At 36.6% G+C, this 17030-nt stretch overlaps 1 protein-coding gene across 3 annotated transcripts in view; it reads right to left on the minus strand.

Moving 5' to 3' along the window:
- The window catches only part of Glmn (glomulin, FKBP associated protein), a 39136-nt gene extending 22106 nt beyond the window's left edge, over positions 1-17030 (minus strand). The window contains exons 1-8 of one of the 3 annotated variants that reach the window (XM_010644925.1): positions 17007-17030; positions 16382-16447; positions 15555-15680; positions 9470-9595; positions 7944-8052; positions 6683-6926; positions 5345-5447; positions 388-575 (exon numbers count right to left, since the gene is read on the minus strand). In XM_010644925.1, the coding sequence (XP_010643227.1) occupies positions 388-575; positions 5345-5447; positions 6683-6926; positions 7944-8052; positions 9470-9595; positions 15555-15680; positions 16382-16420 (935 nt within the window). In that variant the 5' untranslated portion in view covers positions 16421-16447; positions 17007-17030. Of the gene's footprint in view, positions 1-387; positions 576-5344; positions 5448-6682; positions 6927-7943; positions 8053-9469; positions 9596-15554; positions 15681-16381; positions 16448-16903 lie in introns of all 3 variants that reach the window. The other 2 variants (XM_010644924.1, XM_033758281.1) reach the window with 2 other exon arrangements.

Raw genomic sequence — 17030 nt, forward strand, 5'->3', positions numbered from 1 at the left:
CCTTTTTTTTTTTTTTTTTTTTTTGGTACTAAGTATTGAACCCAGGATCTTCACACTGAACTGCATCCCTAGACCTTCTTTTATTTTTATTTTGACAGGATCTCACCAAGTTGCTCAGGCTAGGCTTGAAGCTGAGACCTTCCTGATAAACAATCACAGCACAGATACTTCCACCATTCCCTAACATACATTTTAATAGCTACCTTTCATTACTTGAGTATTAGTGGCTTTAACAGATTATAGCCAGTGTCATTTAGAATAAAAATAGCTCTTGTTTATACTTTATTTTAAATGTATTAATGTTAATATGTATATTTTGAAGATTTGGTAAATGAAAGTGTGATGCTTCTTTTAGAATTCATGAATAAACCAAACACCAGCTCTTACCTTAAAACCATTGGCAGCTGATCAATTTTGATGCCCTGAACAAATACTAGATATGCCAGGGAGGCCATAGATTCTGCTAATTGTTTGTCTTCTTCTTCCTCAAATTCAAGGTAATGCCATAGCCTCTTTTTCCTTCCATGATTAAAAATAACTTTTGGAAAAGGGTATCCAATTGCTGATAAAAAACCCTGTGAAATAGGTTATAAAAAAAAGGAAGTTATAAGAGACTGACTCTCAGGTGCCCCCTCAGCCCATATCCACACCTTGATAGTTCCTCCCCTTGAGTGCAGGTTGGATCTGTGAGACTGGCTTTTAACCAATAAAACATGGATGTCACTTCCATGATTAGATTATGTTACAGGGTCAGAAGTGAAAAGATTTTTGCTGATGTAATTAAGGTCCCTAATCAGTTGATTTTACAGAAAGTTTTTAGAAGGTCTTGGCTTTCCCTAAAAATCAGAAACTCCCTTGCAGGCTTTAAAGAACTAAGTCACAGTATTACAAGAGGAACTATGGAGAAGTGGGTATATGGCAAGGGGAATATAAGTAACCTCCAGAAGCTGAGAGTGGTCCTTGGCCAGAGGCCAGCAAGAAAATAGGGACCTCAGTTCTATAGCTTCAAGGAGATAAATTATACTAATAGCCTGAGGGAACTTGGAAGAAAGTCTTTTCCTAGGCAAGGTTCTGATAAGAGTGCCTGATAAGACCCTTGAGCAGGAGCTGAACTGTGGCTGGACTTCTGTGCTATAGAAACTGTGAGCTAACAAAGGCCTATTGTTTTAAACTTCTACATTTGTGGGAGCTGTTATACAGCAGCAGAAAACTAATATAAAAGCCAGTGCAAAATCGTATTTTACATAAGCATTTATATGGTTTCTAAATTAATTGAGAATCATAATTAAAGGCACACACACAAATAAGTTATTGACAATCAAATGACCACTGGTGGATGGAGGGCTTTGACCTGAAAAGAAGAAAATCATTTCACATTAAAAAAAAAAATGCTTCAGACACAGATACAGAAAGAATGGTGGTTGCCAAGTGGTAAGGAGAAGAAAGAAAGAAAGAGAACTTAATGTTTAATGATAACAGAGTTTTAGGTGTAAGATATAAATGTTGAGATAGGTAACAGTGATAGTTGCATAACAATGTGAATGTACTAAATGCTGCTGAACTACATGTTTAAAAATGGTTTGGAAAACTTTACGTTATATATATTTTATAAATTTTTTACAAAGTAAAAGATTTCAGGGATATTTGAGAGTAATATAAAAATGTGAGCTATATCACAAAATGAGAATAAACTAGCTTCTCAGATGAAGATTAGACTAGGAACAATGCCGAACTGACCACTGCCTGCCTCAATACAAAGTGGGCCTAAGGAACACTGGTCAGTGGCACAGGGCCTGAGGACCTGAGGCAACAGTGTCCAACCTGCATCTTACAGGCTGCTTGCCCTTAAAAAAAAGTTAAAATAACAAATACAAAATAATCATATATATATATATAAAATCTAGCCAGGGATTTAGCTCAGCGGTTCTGTCACCTGCTTCGCAAACATAAGGTATAGTTTGATCCTAGGACGTTTTGTTAGATATATATATTAACTATATTATATATTTTATATGCAGCCCAAGACAATTCTTCATCCAGGGCCACCCAGGCAAGCCAGAACACCTATGTGATATCTCAAGTTATATGTGCTCTTAAGTCCTTAAAGAGGGATCCTTGCATGAGTGGATAGGAGCATAGCATTAAAGCTTATCTCAGGAAACATAGAGTCCTATGCTCTTACGCTATTTCTAATTCTAGTATATTAGAAAGCACCTGACTTTCAGAATATATTAGAATTAAAACAATCAGGGGGTGGGGGTTGTATCAGAGTCTCACTGCATTGTCCAGGATGGCCCTGAACTTGTGATCCTCCTGCTTCAACTCTTAGATAGCTGGGATTATCAGTATGTACCACTACACCTGGCTCACAAGAAATGATTCTGAGTTCTGGCTCTACCCACTTACTAGTTGGGTAAGTTACTTAATCTCTCTAAACCTGTTTCCTTACCTAGGAAAGGATGCCATTTATTGAGCAGCTCCAAAAAGTTTCAAGGGCATAACAAACTACCATACAGAAGTTAAAAGGAAATGAATGACAGCAATAGCTAAAGCAGAATGAATACTGAAATATATTCACTCTTCTTCAGTTAACACTTCAGTGGAAGGTATTGAGTCTTGACATTTCAGAGAATTATAAAGCCAAGTAATAACTTTCCCAGCCTTCAGGGAGTTGAAATCTGCTGATCCCAGATGGTCCCATTAGTCATTTCAGGACACAAAAAGGAACCATGGAAAATCATCTTCAGTGTTAAGAGACTGCTATTCAGCTACCAGCTGCTCAATATATACTGTTATACTGATTTTCAAAGCCATACATTCTTGTTATAGCTACAAAACAAAAACTGTATTGCACTCAGATTCTAAATGTTCCCTTAATCACGAAGCTCCATTTCTTCATTCAGTGCTACACGTATTTTGTTTTGTCTTTCTTTCCCAAAGGAAGTTTCCCCCTTTTAAAAAATTATTGTACATAACTAGATTCTACAGTGCTGCTCTGGAAATGAGGTCCGACCTATACAGAATCAGGGCTCTTTCTACTTGGAATGCTCCTTTTGGGATTAGAACCTCACCCACCCTCGGTGAATTCATCTGATGCTTGTTATGCCTCACTACATTAATTAAACCTGTCTCACTTCTGGTGAGAGAAGCTGTATATTCTCCTACCTTTTACACTACCAAGAAGGCAGCTATGGTAGATGGCATTATGAGTAGCAGTTATCTTGAGTCTTTCTGGACTTCTAGCAAAAGTACATTTTCCTTTTAGGCAGATGCCATACTGACCTCTTCTCTGTTATATGCTGACTTTCCACATTCACTGAAGATTTTGCCACCAGCTCATTATTTTTTTCTCTACCCATTTTTTGCTATGATCCTAGGGAAAGATGAATGTTCCTGTAGATAACTCCTATAATGGGCCGGCCTCATAGTTCTTGATTTCTAAATTCTAGTGACTTTAACTTCTAATTCATTTCAGCACTAATCCTCTGTGAATCTTGGCTAACACTTGGAGCTTTTGCATACTGGACATCTTAAATACTTAATGTCTGACTGATTACAGCTTCTTATTCTATCTCTACCATCTGCCTCCTACCTCTGCCTTCTCTAGTCTTGCAACCTCTTCATTTTAACATACATATCCATCCTCTCCTCTTTTGCTATCCTGTCTGGACTATGCATTATTGATCACTGGAACTATCTGCACCACATATCTCCTTTACCTACATCTATCCTGTAAAATGCAAGACAAGCTATCTTCTCTACTTCTACACCCAGGTAGGTGAGTACTATTGGCGAAACCATACAAAAACACTTTTTATCTCTACAGCTACAGTCTCTAATCAGTCAAATGCTCAAAACTGCTAACACTTTCACAGTCTTCCACCATCTCATTCCTCTTCTCTCAATATTCCAAACCTTTCCCACTTTCCTCAAGTCTTTTACTTAATCCTCACTCCTATCTCTTCTTTCTATGTGTGTGGTAATAGTTTTAAACCCAGACACTCTACCACTGAGATACATCTCTGGCCCAATAAATGTTTAAATTTTGAGATAGGGTCTCACTAAGTTGTCTATGTGAGACTTAAAACTTGCAGTCCTCCTGCCTCAGTCTTCCTTGGTGCTGGGATTCAGGGTGTACCACTGCCCTGGGATTCTCCTTATTCCCTAATCCTATGCCGACTCTCTGCTCACAGACCACATTACAGTATTTCCATAATTACTTCACTTCTCTCCTCTAGTAATTTATACCCCATCAGGCTATAGACATGCTCAAGCCTCCTCAGCTCTCCCATTATGTTCCCTCTTTTGGCCCATGTATTCTAGTCTCCTTTCTTACTCATTCAAATTTTCAGTTTGTTTTTTGAGACAAGATCTCATTATGTAGTCCAGGCTGGCCTTGAGATCACTATGTAACTCTGGCTGGACTCAAACTCACAATCTTTTTCTCTCAGTCTCCCAAGTACTGGGATTTCATCCAGTATCTTAAAGAATAGCATACACAAACCAGGTATGGTAGCATACACTGAAATCCTAGCTACTCAGGAGGCTGGGACAAGAGATCACAAGTACGAGGCTAGTTTGAGAACTTGTTTCAAAGGACTTGTGATATAACTTAGTGGTAGAGCTTGCCTTGCATGTGCAATGCCCTATGTTCAATCCCCAGGGACTGCAGGGGTTGTGGGGGATAGACTATTCATCTCCCTTTTCTTAATTTATCTTTCTTTCATTCAAGCTAGTCTCCAACACTGCACTCAAACTATTCTTGCTAAGGTTATCAATGCCATCTTCCTAAATCCAGTGGGTACTTTCAACTCTTACTTTATGGGCTTTTTATGCTATATTAACAATACTGATCACTTCTTTCTTCTTAAAACTCTACTACTCCAATTTCCGTGCTATTTTTGCCACTTCTTTGACTCTTTTTCTTGGTCTCTTTGGGGGTCCTCTTAGTGCTGACATTTGCAGAGTTCATTCCTAAGCCCTTTTTTATACTGATTTACCTCTTTTGGTGATCCCATCTTCTCTTATTAAAACATTTCTCTTTAAAAGCCTGTTTCTTTGAGATATTAATATATAGATGGTCCCCCTTACAATGCTTCCATCTCCAATTTTTTTACCTTATTGTGTGAAATTTTGAGGGTGTTAATAGTATGTCTTTAGGTAATGAAATTATTGCTCTTATTTTCCATATTTTTATCTCTGTTGCACAAAAACCATATATTGCCTTTTTAATAAGTTACAAGTTTACATTCCCACATAAAAGTACATGAGTATTTGAGAAATAACAGGTTAATATTTAAGGCTATAGCAGATTTTATGGAAGACTAAATTTAGCTGTACTTACTATTATTTCAGATGCAAAACACCTTAAGGGATCACTTCCTGCCTCTTCAGATTGTTCAAGGAAATGTGCTGTCAGCAAAGGGTATTTCAAGCTTTTAAAACAACTAAGATGTAAGAAATAGGTAACTATGAAGCCAACAGTTCCCAAGTATAAGATGCCTACTCTTCATATATAACTTAACATTAAAAAATAAAATAAACACTACTGGTTTGAATGTTTATCACCTCCAAAATTCATATTGAAATTAAGTTGCCACTGTAATAGTAATAGGCAGGACTTTTCATAGGAGATTAAGCCAGGCAGGCTTCACCTTCATGAGAAGAATAATGTTATTATAAAAGGGCGAATTCACCCTTCTTTGTGTCTTTCTACCATTCCACATTCTGCCATGTGATGACACAGAAAGGCCTTCACTACATGTCAGCACCTTCATCTTGGCTTTCTTATTCTCTACAACTGTGAGCCAATACATTTCTATTCATTATAAATTACTCAGTTTTAGCTCTTCTACTGCAACAGCACAAATGGAGTAAGATAAGCACCAGTAATTCAATGCCTATAAAACTAAAGATGTAAATGTCCTAACCTGACAAAATACAAAGACAACAATAGCTTTAGTCACCAAAATTAAATATAAAAGTTATTAGTCCATACAATTCAATAATCTAGTCCAGCATAACCAACAGATATATAATGTAAGCTCCACTTATTAGATTTCTTAGTCATGAAAAAAGCAGTAAATTATTTTTCATAATTTACCTTAACCCAATATAGCTGATCTATTTCAACATGTTATCAATATAAAAACTGATGTATTTCACTATTGTTTATATCAGGTCTTCGAATCCAAAGGGTATTTTATACGTAAAGCACATCTTAATTTGGATGATCCATGTGTCAAGTGCTTCACAGTCCATAGTACCTCTGGAATGAATGCTACTAAATGAGTAGTCTGCTGTTTTTGTAGTCAAGCTGGATGTTCAATTGTATGGTAATCCTTCTGCTGTTTTCAGAAGGACAGTAAAACTATATTCCCCACAGAGTAAACTATAAGGCATTGAATTACATGTATCTATTTTCCCCACTTCCATTATTCACTTCCTATGGCAAGTAAAAGCAATATGTAAAAGAATATAAAGTAAATTAAGTGAATACATTTAGTTTTCTAATTTTTCAAAAATCAATGCCTTGTTAAATCCCTATGGTGCATCAGCTGAACCCCATATTATTCTAAAAATCAAAGTTTGAAACTAATTTGTATAACAGATAATAAACATAAAATAACTGAACTACCAATTACTTAAGTCCATTGTGAGATGTTCTTTAAAATATACTTACAATTTCAGTAATTCATCCTTTAATTTTTTGTTTTCACTTTCCTTGTTTCCTTTGTCATTGATAGCTTCTTCCACAAAAGGTTTACTGAACTCTATTAAGGCCTTGCAACACTGACAAAGGCCATAGTCATCTGTTTGTATTTGTTCTTTTGAGTAAGGAACAGGAAGAAGAGACAGTTGACTCCAAAGGGTAGATAATGCTAATCCAACTGAATATGCCTTGTTGTTAGGAAGTTTCTGAATCACTAAAATACAAACCAAATTGTTACCTGAGGTAGCTTCATCAAGTTTGCTAAATGTAGGACAAAAAAAATTTAGCATGTAGGATTATATGACACATATTTCCCTCACATTTTAACAACTGAGGGGGATGACATAGCTTAATTGAGATTTTTTTTTCCTTCTTAGTGGTACAGAAATTAATGAACCATTTTACAATAGAAGCTATGAAATCTTGTTTATGTGTTTTTATAACTGGTTCATACTTAAAGCACAAACACATTTGTTTCATATGTTTTGGTTATAAGGACAAAATGTAAGTGGTAAACTATAAGGCATTGTACAAAGGAGTGGCAGTATTATTAGGTTTTTTCTGCATAAGATTTTGAATATTTCAAGTGGCACAAAGCTTATTAGCATTCATATTTAAAACAGATTCACTCTTAATTTATAATTCTGAGTCCCTGTATCAGACTGAGATATGCATAAATGAAAACTAGCCTCTGCCCATGGATACTGTCCTGCCAAGATCTATTACTTAACAATTATTACTGCTATACTCCACCATTGTGCCTCAATCCCATATACCTCCTAGTTTCATCCACCAAATGTAACCTCACTATTCTTAACCCCAATCTCCCATTGAAGAGGCTGGGCTGCTTGATACTCTTCTTAACCAACATACAATATTATCACAATGCTATCAGACTGAATATGGTACACACCACAGAGGTAAACTTTTAACTATGTTTAGAGAGAAAATTTTAAATATAAACTGCAGACAAGAAGGTTAATCAGAAAGGTATATAAGTTGCAACACAGCACATAAAAAACAGTACAACATTCAGCAAAATATTTACTGGGTAACTATTCTGCCAGGTACACTGTACAGGATTCAAATTGGCACTGTTATTACTAGTATAAGCACAGTACTCAATAATTTGTCATAAACTTGACTTTGGTGATCTGCTGACATTTTGGGGTAAACATTAAGACACTTAACATGAGTAAAGCAAGTACTTTGATATAAAAATGCTCATTACCTGTTTGCAATGGCTGAAGTAAAAGAAGAATGATTTGGGATATCTGTTTTCCAGAGGGCTCTTCAATCAGTTCAAGCAACCCCAACAATAATTCCTTTGGATTACATAACTATAAAAATATTCACAATTGAACCTGTTTAATACAAGTTTTATTTAAAGCCATATGATTATTATTTTTAAGAAAACATATGCTGAGAAAAAAAGTTCTTTTTGTTTAACAGTAAAATGTCTCATACAATTGTTAAAAAGAAAAGTTAAGAGTACAGGAAAGGAGAACCCAATCACCAGAGCTCAAATTTCCTTTGACTTTTCAGCTATGTACTTTATAGACTGCATTAAGAGACCCAGAGATTCCAGCAGGTGAGCCCTTCCTATCCCATGTTGCCAGGGTATTTAGTTTAGTCCAGAGTCTCCACTGCACTTTGTGAACTTTACATGCTTTCAATTGGCCATATTTTATTACTTCAATTGCTTTGTTTAGCTTTGTTTTTGGAGAGCAGAACCCAGAGCTTCACATATGCTAAGCAAGCACCCTACCACTGAGCTACCTTCCCAACCCATCTGCCTTCTTCTTAAATTTATTTTTCATTTGTTTGTTGAGACAGGGTCTTACTATGTAGTTCAGGCTGGCCTCAAACTCATGGCAATCTTACCTTAGCTTCCTAAGTGCTAGAATTACAGATGTGCATTACAAGTTTCAAGAGACAGGATCTTTGAGGCAGGACCATGGCTAGCTTTACTTGCCTTCTTTGTTAAAAGCCTTCACAGTCACATTTAGAAGTTTACTCATGTGTGTATGTGTGTGTGTGTGTGTGTGTGTGTGTGCACATTAACACTGACCTCTGAACAGCTTCCTACAATATTCTCAGAATTTACCTTATTTAGCCATTATATGTTGATATACTCTACTAGTATACTACTAGCTGATGGTTTCTTTCTAAGGTTCTAAATCACAATTGATCTATGTTCATCTTCCTGTTCACACTTCCACTGTGATCTCTTGCATTCTACTTTAGTGTTGCAAAAGGATCAGTGTGGCCTTGCACTACTTCTCTAAACACTGAATTCTATGACTATACAATAATGCTACTTGTTAAAATATAGCTCCCTTGGTCTCTCCCAGGAAACTGAATCTGTGGATCAGACACAAAGTTAGGTAATTCTTATATATCTAGAAGATCTGAGGAATGCTGAAACGGAACTGCCCATCCAATTAAATAAGACTGGCTCTTTTCCAGAGTTCTCTTCTGTATATATTTCATGAACTAAAATTTTTCTTACCAAACTATAAGAATAACATTAACAATGCCTGACGTGGTGTTGCCTGCCTGTAATCCCAGCACTTGGGAGGCTGAGGCAGGAGGATTGCTGTGAGTTCGAGACCAGCCTGACTTACACAGTGAATTCCAAGTCAGTCTCAACTACACAGTGAGACCCTGTCTCAAAAAAAAAAAAAGAATAACATTAACAGGAATTATAGTTCCACTGTATGTTATGGCAAAGTGAACCTAGTTTTATTACCTTACCTTTACCAGTAAATCAAGAACTAGAAAATAATTTTTTCTTTTATCATTTTCATTTTCTTTATCATTCCTTAAAAGGCACCGAACAACAGGACCAACAAGATTCCAGCCCATAGTCTTGATGATGACCTGTAAAAACCATTTTAGAGTAAAACACTGACACCTATAGGACTCTCACAGTATGCTTCTCTAATTTAGAAGAACTTATTTTCTGTGAAACAGGGAAAAGGAGACAAGTGAGACCTGATGTATTTTACCACAAACTTTCTAAGGTCATCTGCTAACAGATATCAACATTTTAAAATCGTTTAATACTTCCACTGAGGAGAGGCAAAAGGATATTTACTTTTTATCAGGTAACTTCGTCTTTCCCAGGATTTAAACAGTTTCTCTATTTCTTACAAGAGAGTTAATTTGCTTAAGATGAGTAATCACTTAACAGAATTCTGCTCTTTCTGTTGTTGTTTTGTGTGTGTGTGTGTGTGTGTGTGTGTGTGTGTGTGTGTGCGCGTGTTTGGTACCGGGGATCGAACTAGGGTCCCTGTGCTTGCGAGGCAGGCGGCGGAACCACTGAGCTAAATCTCCGGACCCTGCTCTTTTGGTTCATATAGAAAGCAATACTTGTGAACCTTTAAAGTTCCTTGGGGAATCTGTAACATAATCAATGTAACATATAAAAGGAGGGGATGTGACTTCATTAATTTTCCCTCCTATATACAATTTGCTTCTATTTTCAAAGGTATTTCAGAATACCACACAAATAAAAATGTATAGTTATATTCACACCCATTACCAAAAATCACTGATTTTGAAAATTACAAATAATATACTCCTCTGGCATGTTCTTCTTCAACTCGTTAATACTTAGCAAACATATACTATATAATATTCTAGGTACTAGAAATAAAATGAAGAACACATCAAGTAAGATCTCTGTCCTCAGAATCTACATTCCAGGATAATTCTTTCAAAAAAAGACCTAAGATGATGACAAAATGGCACCTACAATAGCTCCTCTTGATCCTGGTCTTATAATAAAGACACAGTGTAAGGAAGAACATTCACCTGCATCTAGGAAAGGCAGAAGAGGCTTCCCAGAAGCTAAGTTAAGGCTTCTTGAAGAAAGAGAAAAATCTGAGGCATAGCTATGTGGAAAAAACATTCAAGATTCTGAAACAGCAATGTGTAAAAGTACAAGGCTTAACAATTCCTGGAGAACTATTAACAGCACGTTAGGGTATATGAACAGATAGTTCACAAATGAGAAAATATTATCTGCTCACATTTTGCACATTTATCAACTAGGCATTTTAGTGTTTGTATTGTCAATATTCATGGGTTCCCTACATGTTAACATTAACAGAGTCATGTTTATGAAATGTAATTATTTGGACTTTGGGGTTTTTTAAATTTTATTTTGAGACAGGGTCTCACTGTGTTGCCTAGGCTGGTCTGAAAGTCTTGGATTCAAGTGATTCTCATGCCTTAGGTCCCCAAATAGCTGAAACTACAAGTGTGTATTACTATGAGCAGCTAGGACATCTTTATGTTTTATATAGTCAAGTAAAGGATACTTTTTGCTTTGTTTTAGTCTGCATTTTACTGCTGTTAGGTCTAAAATGGAATTCCTTTTCTAGAGATGTACACTTTTATTTAGATGCTTTACAAATTATGCTTAATAGAAAAACAATTACTTTTTTTTACCTAATGAGATAATCAGTCGATCTCTTTGAATATTTTTTTAATGCTAGTTATCTCTCCTGCCTGGCAGTCTTCTTTCAGAGTCCCACAGTTCATACTACTTGCTTCAAATCTCTGTGCATTTTCACCTAGAACAGTCCATCTCCTTCCCCATGCTTTGTTTTTTTCTACAGTGTTTATCACTTTCTTACATTCTATGTAACTTATTCATCATGTATCTCTTTTCATTTATTTGAACTTCATATTATATGAAATTCTGCCCACTCAAATGGGCAGGGTTTTCCTCCCTTGCTATAACCTACTACCAGTAAAAGTAACAAAGTATTCTTACAAAGGAATACAACAAAATAGGTGTTCAATAATACAGACTGAATTATGTCTATTACTTTTTAAGCATATCAAATTTTCCTTACTTCAAAAGCTTGATGCTCATTTCTATGGCTTTTTAAAGTGGTCTGACTTTTAATATTTAAATTTTATTAAGGAATTTGTGTAATAAAACAGTAATTTTTTCAAATTATTTTTCATAATTACTTATTTAATAAGTCATATTCACTTTTTTTTGGGGGGGGGTACCAGGGATCAAACTTGGGTCTTTGTGCTTTCAAGGCAGGCAGCGGCACCACTGAACTAAATCCCCAGCCCTGTATTCACCTTTCAAAGCCTAATTATTTCCTGTCTGATTCTATCATATTTCCCTGAAAATAAATAACCCCTACCATGATTTTTCAGCATGCTTATATCATAAGCTGTCCTAAAAAATAATGCCCAGTTAAGGTTATCAGTCAGACAGACATTTAGTATGTTTGCTACTACACACAATAAATGAATTATAAAATAACATATAATTAAATATAAATAATATTGACATTAATACTTATAATAAATGATAATATACATCATAATTAAGTATCTGTAAATACCTGAGTGGCACCTTTGGATGGGGTAAATACCTGTGTAAACAGATGGACTCAAGACACTGCTGAATGCCCCGCTGGAGTAGAGACACAATGCACAAACAACTGGATAATGAACGGACATGGCTGTGTCTCATATGAATCTTTATAATTCAATGTTGTGTGTTGTAATGCACTATAAGCAAGCTATATGGAGAAGACAGATTCATTTAAGGAGAGCTCTATGGTTGGACATGAGAGGCTGGAGACCATGTTTCTATAGGAAATAGAGTCCCAGGAAATTCAGGTCTGAATTTGGAGTTTGGAGAGTTATGATGATGGTCACGAAGAAGAGGATATGACTGCATTTGAATAAATGTGGACTGCTGTTCACGAATAAATACAGATTGCTGTACATGGAAAAAATAAGGGATACCCTACCCCTAAAAATAAGCTCTACTGCATCTTTTGGAGCAAAACTTAATACAAAGATCTGGTCTTATTTCCAAGGATATATGGTACTTTTCCAACTAACCACTTCCTTCCTTTTACACAGGTCTACTTCTTCAACAGAAATGATCCTCTGAATAATAACTATGTGGCACACCAGATTTGAGTTTTGGGCACACAGGGTCTCACTATGCAGTTCAGGCTGTCCTTGAACTGACTATGCAGCCCAAGCTGGCCTCGAAATTATGGTGATCCTCCTGCCTTGCCACTCAAGTGCTAGCATTACAGGTGTGCACTACCACACCTAGCTCTAGAGTCAAATTTTTTTTATAAAATATATTACAAATATAATTATCCAGCTGTAAGATATCCAGCCACTACATAAATGCTTCATAGCTTTAGTGAGTGGGAAGGGAGAGTAGTGAGTAGTTAAGAGGAAGGCAAATACTGACCTCCATCAAGGGAGCTTGTCACCGTTTGTTTAGATTGTTATCTCCAATTTAGAGACGAGAATGCCAAACTTTAGAGAGTAAAGATATGCCTAGTGTTCAAGAACTAAAATGTGGCAGAGTCAGCACTTAAGTCTGTCTAGCTCCCTATACTTATCCTTTTACCAGTATTCCAGTCGTACTCCACGGAGGGCAGTTTTGCTCCCTACCTTGCAGGGCACATTTGGCAAGGTCTGGAGACAAGTGTGTTACTGTCATTACTTATTTTTTTAAAATTTAATTTAATTTTTTTGTTTTGGTACCGGGGATTGAACTCGGGTCCCTGCGCTTGCAAGGCAGGCCACCAAACCCCTGAGCTAAATCCCCAGCTGTTGTCATTACTTAGATGGGACTGGGTGGGTGGTCACCACTGGTATCTAACAGGTAGAGCCAAAGTTGTTGCTGAATATCCTGCAATGCACAGGGCAGTTCTTCACAACAAAGAATTATCCTACCTAAAATATTACACATCACAAAGGTGATTTTCAAGCCATTAAGCCTAAACTTCACTATGCTTAAATCCCATTAAGCTATTTAGAACATGTTAAAAATAAAGCACTAAGGCACATAATTCCTGCACAAGTTAGTTACACTTACCTCCCTCTCATTAATGCAATGCTGACCCCCTTAATTCCTCAAGGGGGGACCCTTGGTCTCACCTCTCCCTTTTTGTGGACTCAGACCAACTCTTTCTTTTTTTCTTAAGTCCCCAGTGCTTCAATTACCTAATCTTGAAACAAATCTCCCATTTTAATCTCCTTTCTCTGAGCTTAAAATCTTACTTTCTAAATTCTAATTTCTAAAACTCAAAATTTGTAAAAGTCCACCCATTTTCTCCTCTATGTGTCTTGCCTTTTTCTGTTTAGGATTGTATTATCCTTTCCGAGACTGGAAATCCAGCCATCCTTAATGTCTCAGTCTCTCACTCTTGCCATCATTTAAGTCTCTTCTATGTTACCCTAAAACTTCCTTGTAAGTGCTACTGGCTGCTAAGCAGAGTGGTTAGTTGAGAGCTCCCAAACTTGGCTACAGAGGCCTGAACTCTAGATGTCATATAAGTACTTTTGGTGAAAGTCACTTAATCTTTCAGTGATTATTTATTTATAAAATGAGAACAAATTTTTGTTTTGTTTTGTTTTGGGGTACCGGGGATTGAACTTGGGTCCTTACGCTTGCAACGCAGGCCACCGAACCGCTGAGCTAAATCCCCGGCCCCGAGAACAAATTTTTTTGTGATGGGGTCTCACGGTGTTGCCCAGGCTGATAGTGGACATAAGTGATCCTCTTGCCTCAGCCCAAGAAGCTAGAACTACAGATGTTACAAACTGTTGTCTAAAGGATTTTGGAGAGGCTAAGTAAGTTGATAGATGTACACCTAAGAAAGCATGTATTACAGAGGAATCTTAAATATTAATTTTAATATTGTAACTAAAAACTAGGTACTCTTGAAAGTTGTCTTCTCATTGAGAATTAAAAAACATGAAGTTTACTGTTTTTTAAATTATGAAGGTATCATAAACATCAAAAATAGAATGTCCTAAAATTTACAGAGGGATAAGCCATTTGAACTAAGAAATTGTACAACAATGTGTTATTAAAAAGTCTAAGAAGAGCTGGACATGGTGGCGCATGCCTGTGATCCCAGCACTCAGGAGGCTGAGGCAAGAGGATCGCTGTGAGTTTGAGACCAGCCTGGGCTACATAGTGAGTTCCAGGTCAGTCTCAACTACATAGTGAGACCCTGTCTCAAAAAACAAAAAAACCCAAAAAACCCCAAAAGTCTAAGAAGGTTAGGGGTATAGTTCAGTGGTAAAGTACTTGTTGCCCTGGCTCCATCCCCAGTAGTACAAAAAAAAGAAAAGGAAAAGGAAAAACAAGTTAAGAAACTCCCACAGGACAGCATGATGAGACTGTGATTTCACAAAGCATCTATTTAAATAAATACCATTATAAAGCAAGAAAAAACATGTTCAGGGGAGGGGGAGTCATTCCAATGCTTTTAAGGAGAGTCTACAGACAAAACTTGTCACTATGTTGCCAACATTGTGTCCCAGGAAAAAGTTGTTCATGATCCACAAACAGGTCCTTTCCCATTGTAGAGAATGATTTCTCAGACTATTAAGTCTTGATGATATTGGCCAACTCTTCCCATTCTAATTCTGTATACACAAAATACTGTTTGATATTAATGTGGTTTTCCATATACCTCTGGCTAGAAGAAAGTGGGCTGATTACCAAAAATGAATATCTAGTCTTGATACTTACATTTTTCAGTGTAAACTGATTCCAATACCAATTTTTTATCTCCTTAACCAGAAATAATCCTGTTTCTTCTAAAGCTCTTTCTGATTGCTAGCTGTTTTACATGTTTATCACTTCCTCAAGACTGTATGTGCCTGAAAGTAGGATATTCCTAGTTCCTTTATTTTGTCTTTTACTATAGAAATTTAAGTAGGCTCTTAAATGTTGGGGGGGTATAAGTGAAAGGGTGAATAGCAACATGTGAATATTCTCTTCCCAAGACTGAAGAGTAAACACAAAAATTGTACTTACCTTATTCTTTTCATTTTGAAAAATTTCTAATAGCTGATCTATGTGCCCTTCTTCTATGCATTTTTGGCCTGCTAACTGAAATAAGCCAAAATCTTCTTCTTTAAAGTCATGTTCTTCTAAGACTTGCTGGTAAAAAAAAAAATAAAAAACAAGCACATAGGCAAATTTTCAAAATGGCATCTTCACAATTTTTAAAATCTAAGTTCTAAATAAATTATACATAAATACATGTATGAAAATTAGGATTACTCTAGTAAATTCTTTAATGAATAACCTTGAAATCCACTGTACCAAAGAAATCCATTAAAAATATAAGCATTAAAATTATTTCATTTTTTTAAAGAAAAAGAAAAAGGGCCAGGGATGTAGCTCAGTGGTGCTGTGCCTGTCTGGCAAGCACAAAGTCCCTGGCACTGAAAAAATTAATTATTATTTGTTTTTTTGAGACAGCGTCTGGCTAGGTAGTTTTAGGCTGGCCTTGAACTCACTACATAGCCCAGGCTGGCCTCAATACTCCAGCAATACTCCTGCCTCAGCCTCCGGAGTGCTGGGTTTACAGGTGTGCCTCACCACACCAATTTCATCCCTTTAAATTTTAATGCTTATCAAGCTGGGCCTGGTGGCTCAGGTGTGTAATCCTAGCACTGCCAAGTCTTGAGGCAGGAGGGTTACTGAGAGTTTGAAAAATAAAAACAAAAAGGGACTGAAGATAATAATTTGACCACAAATCACTAAAATTAACCTCCTGTTCATAGTCTGAAAGGCATTTAATTTTACCAACAAAACAAAACAAAAAAAAAGGCACACAAAATAGCCACTCTACTTACACATTTCTTTATTATGGACTGGAGTTCTTCCACAGCCATTCCTAATTACTTTTCCTAGTTTTGATTCTGAAATATACGAACACATTGTTAAACTGTGATAGTACACAACTTATGTTTCATTCTGATTATTAGAAAACGCAATAAAGAAAATATAAAATTTTAACTGACTGTAAAGTTATTATTGGCTGTATTGGATTTTTTTTCCTATTGCATATTTTAAAGAGCATACAGGTACAAGAGAGTAACAATCATCTGAAGCACACCCTAGAAAAGAGACAATACAGAATGAAGGGCTTTCAAAAGTTAAAGTATTTCTTTTCTGAACATTTCTTCTCCCCCAAAAGTGGGCCTAAAATTAAAATTCTAATCATTCGGTATTTAATGTTCCACTTGACAAAAATCGGAATCCAACACTATTAAGTCACACAAAGGGGATAAAGATTCAGATGTCCTCCACTGCACTTCTTTGTAGGAGCTGCACTACCCAAAACAATCAATCCAGCAGAAAAGTCGCCGCCTTACACCGAGACGCAGCAATCGGCTGTCCCGCGGCTGTTACCGCCCGCGCCCACCGACCAGCGTTTCCCCGGGAGGAGGCAGGGGCGCCGCGCAGCCCGTTCCTCACGCTCGCAAGTGATGCGCTGGAGAG

The sequence above is a fragment of the Fukomys damarensis genome, unplaced genomic scaffold (assembly GCF_012274545.1).
Source record: "Fukomys damarensis isolate Sample0158 unplaced genomic scaffold, DMR_v1.0_HiC HiC_scaffold_33, whole genome shotgun sequence".
NCBI classification, from domain to species: Eukaryota; Metazoa; Chordata; class Mammalia; order Rodentia; family Bathyergidae; genus Fukomys; species Fukomys damarensis.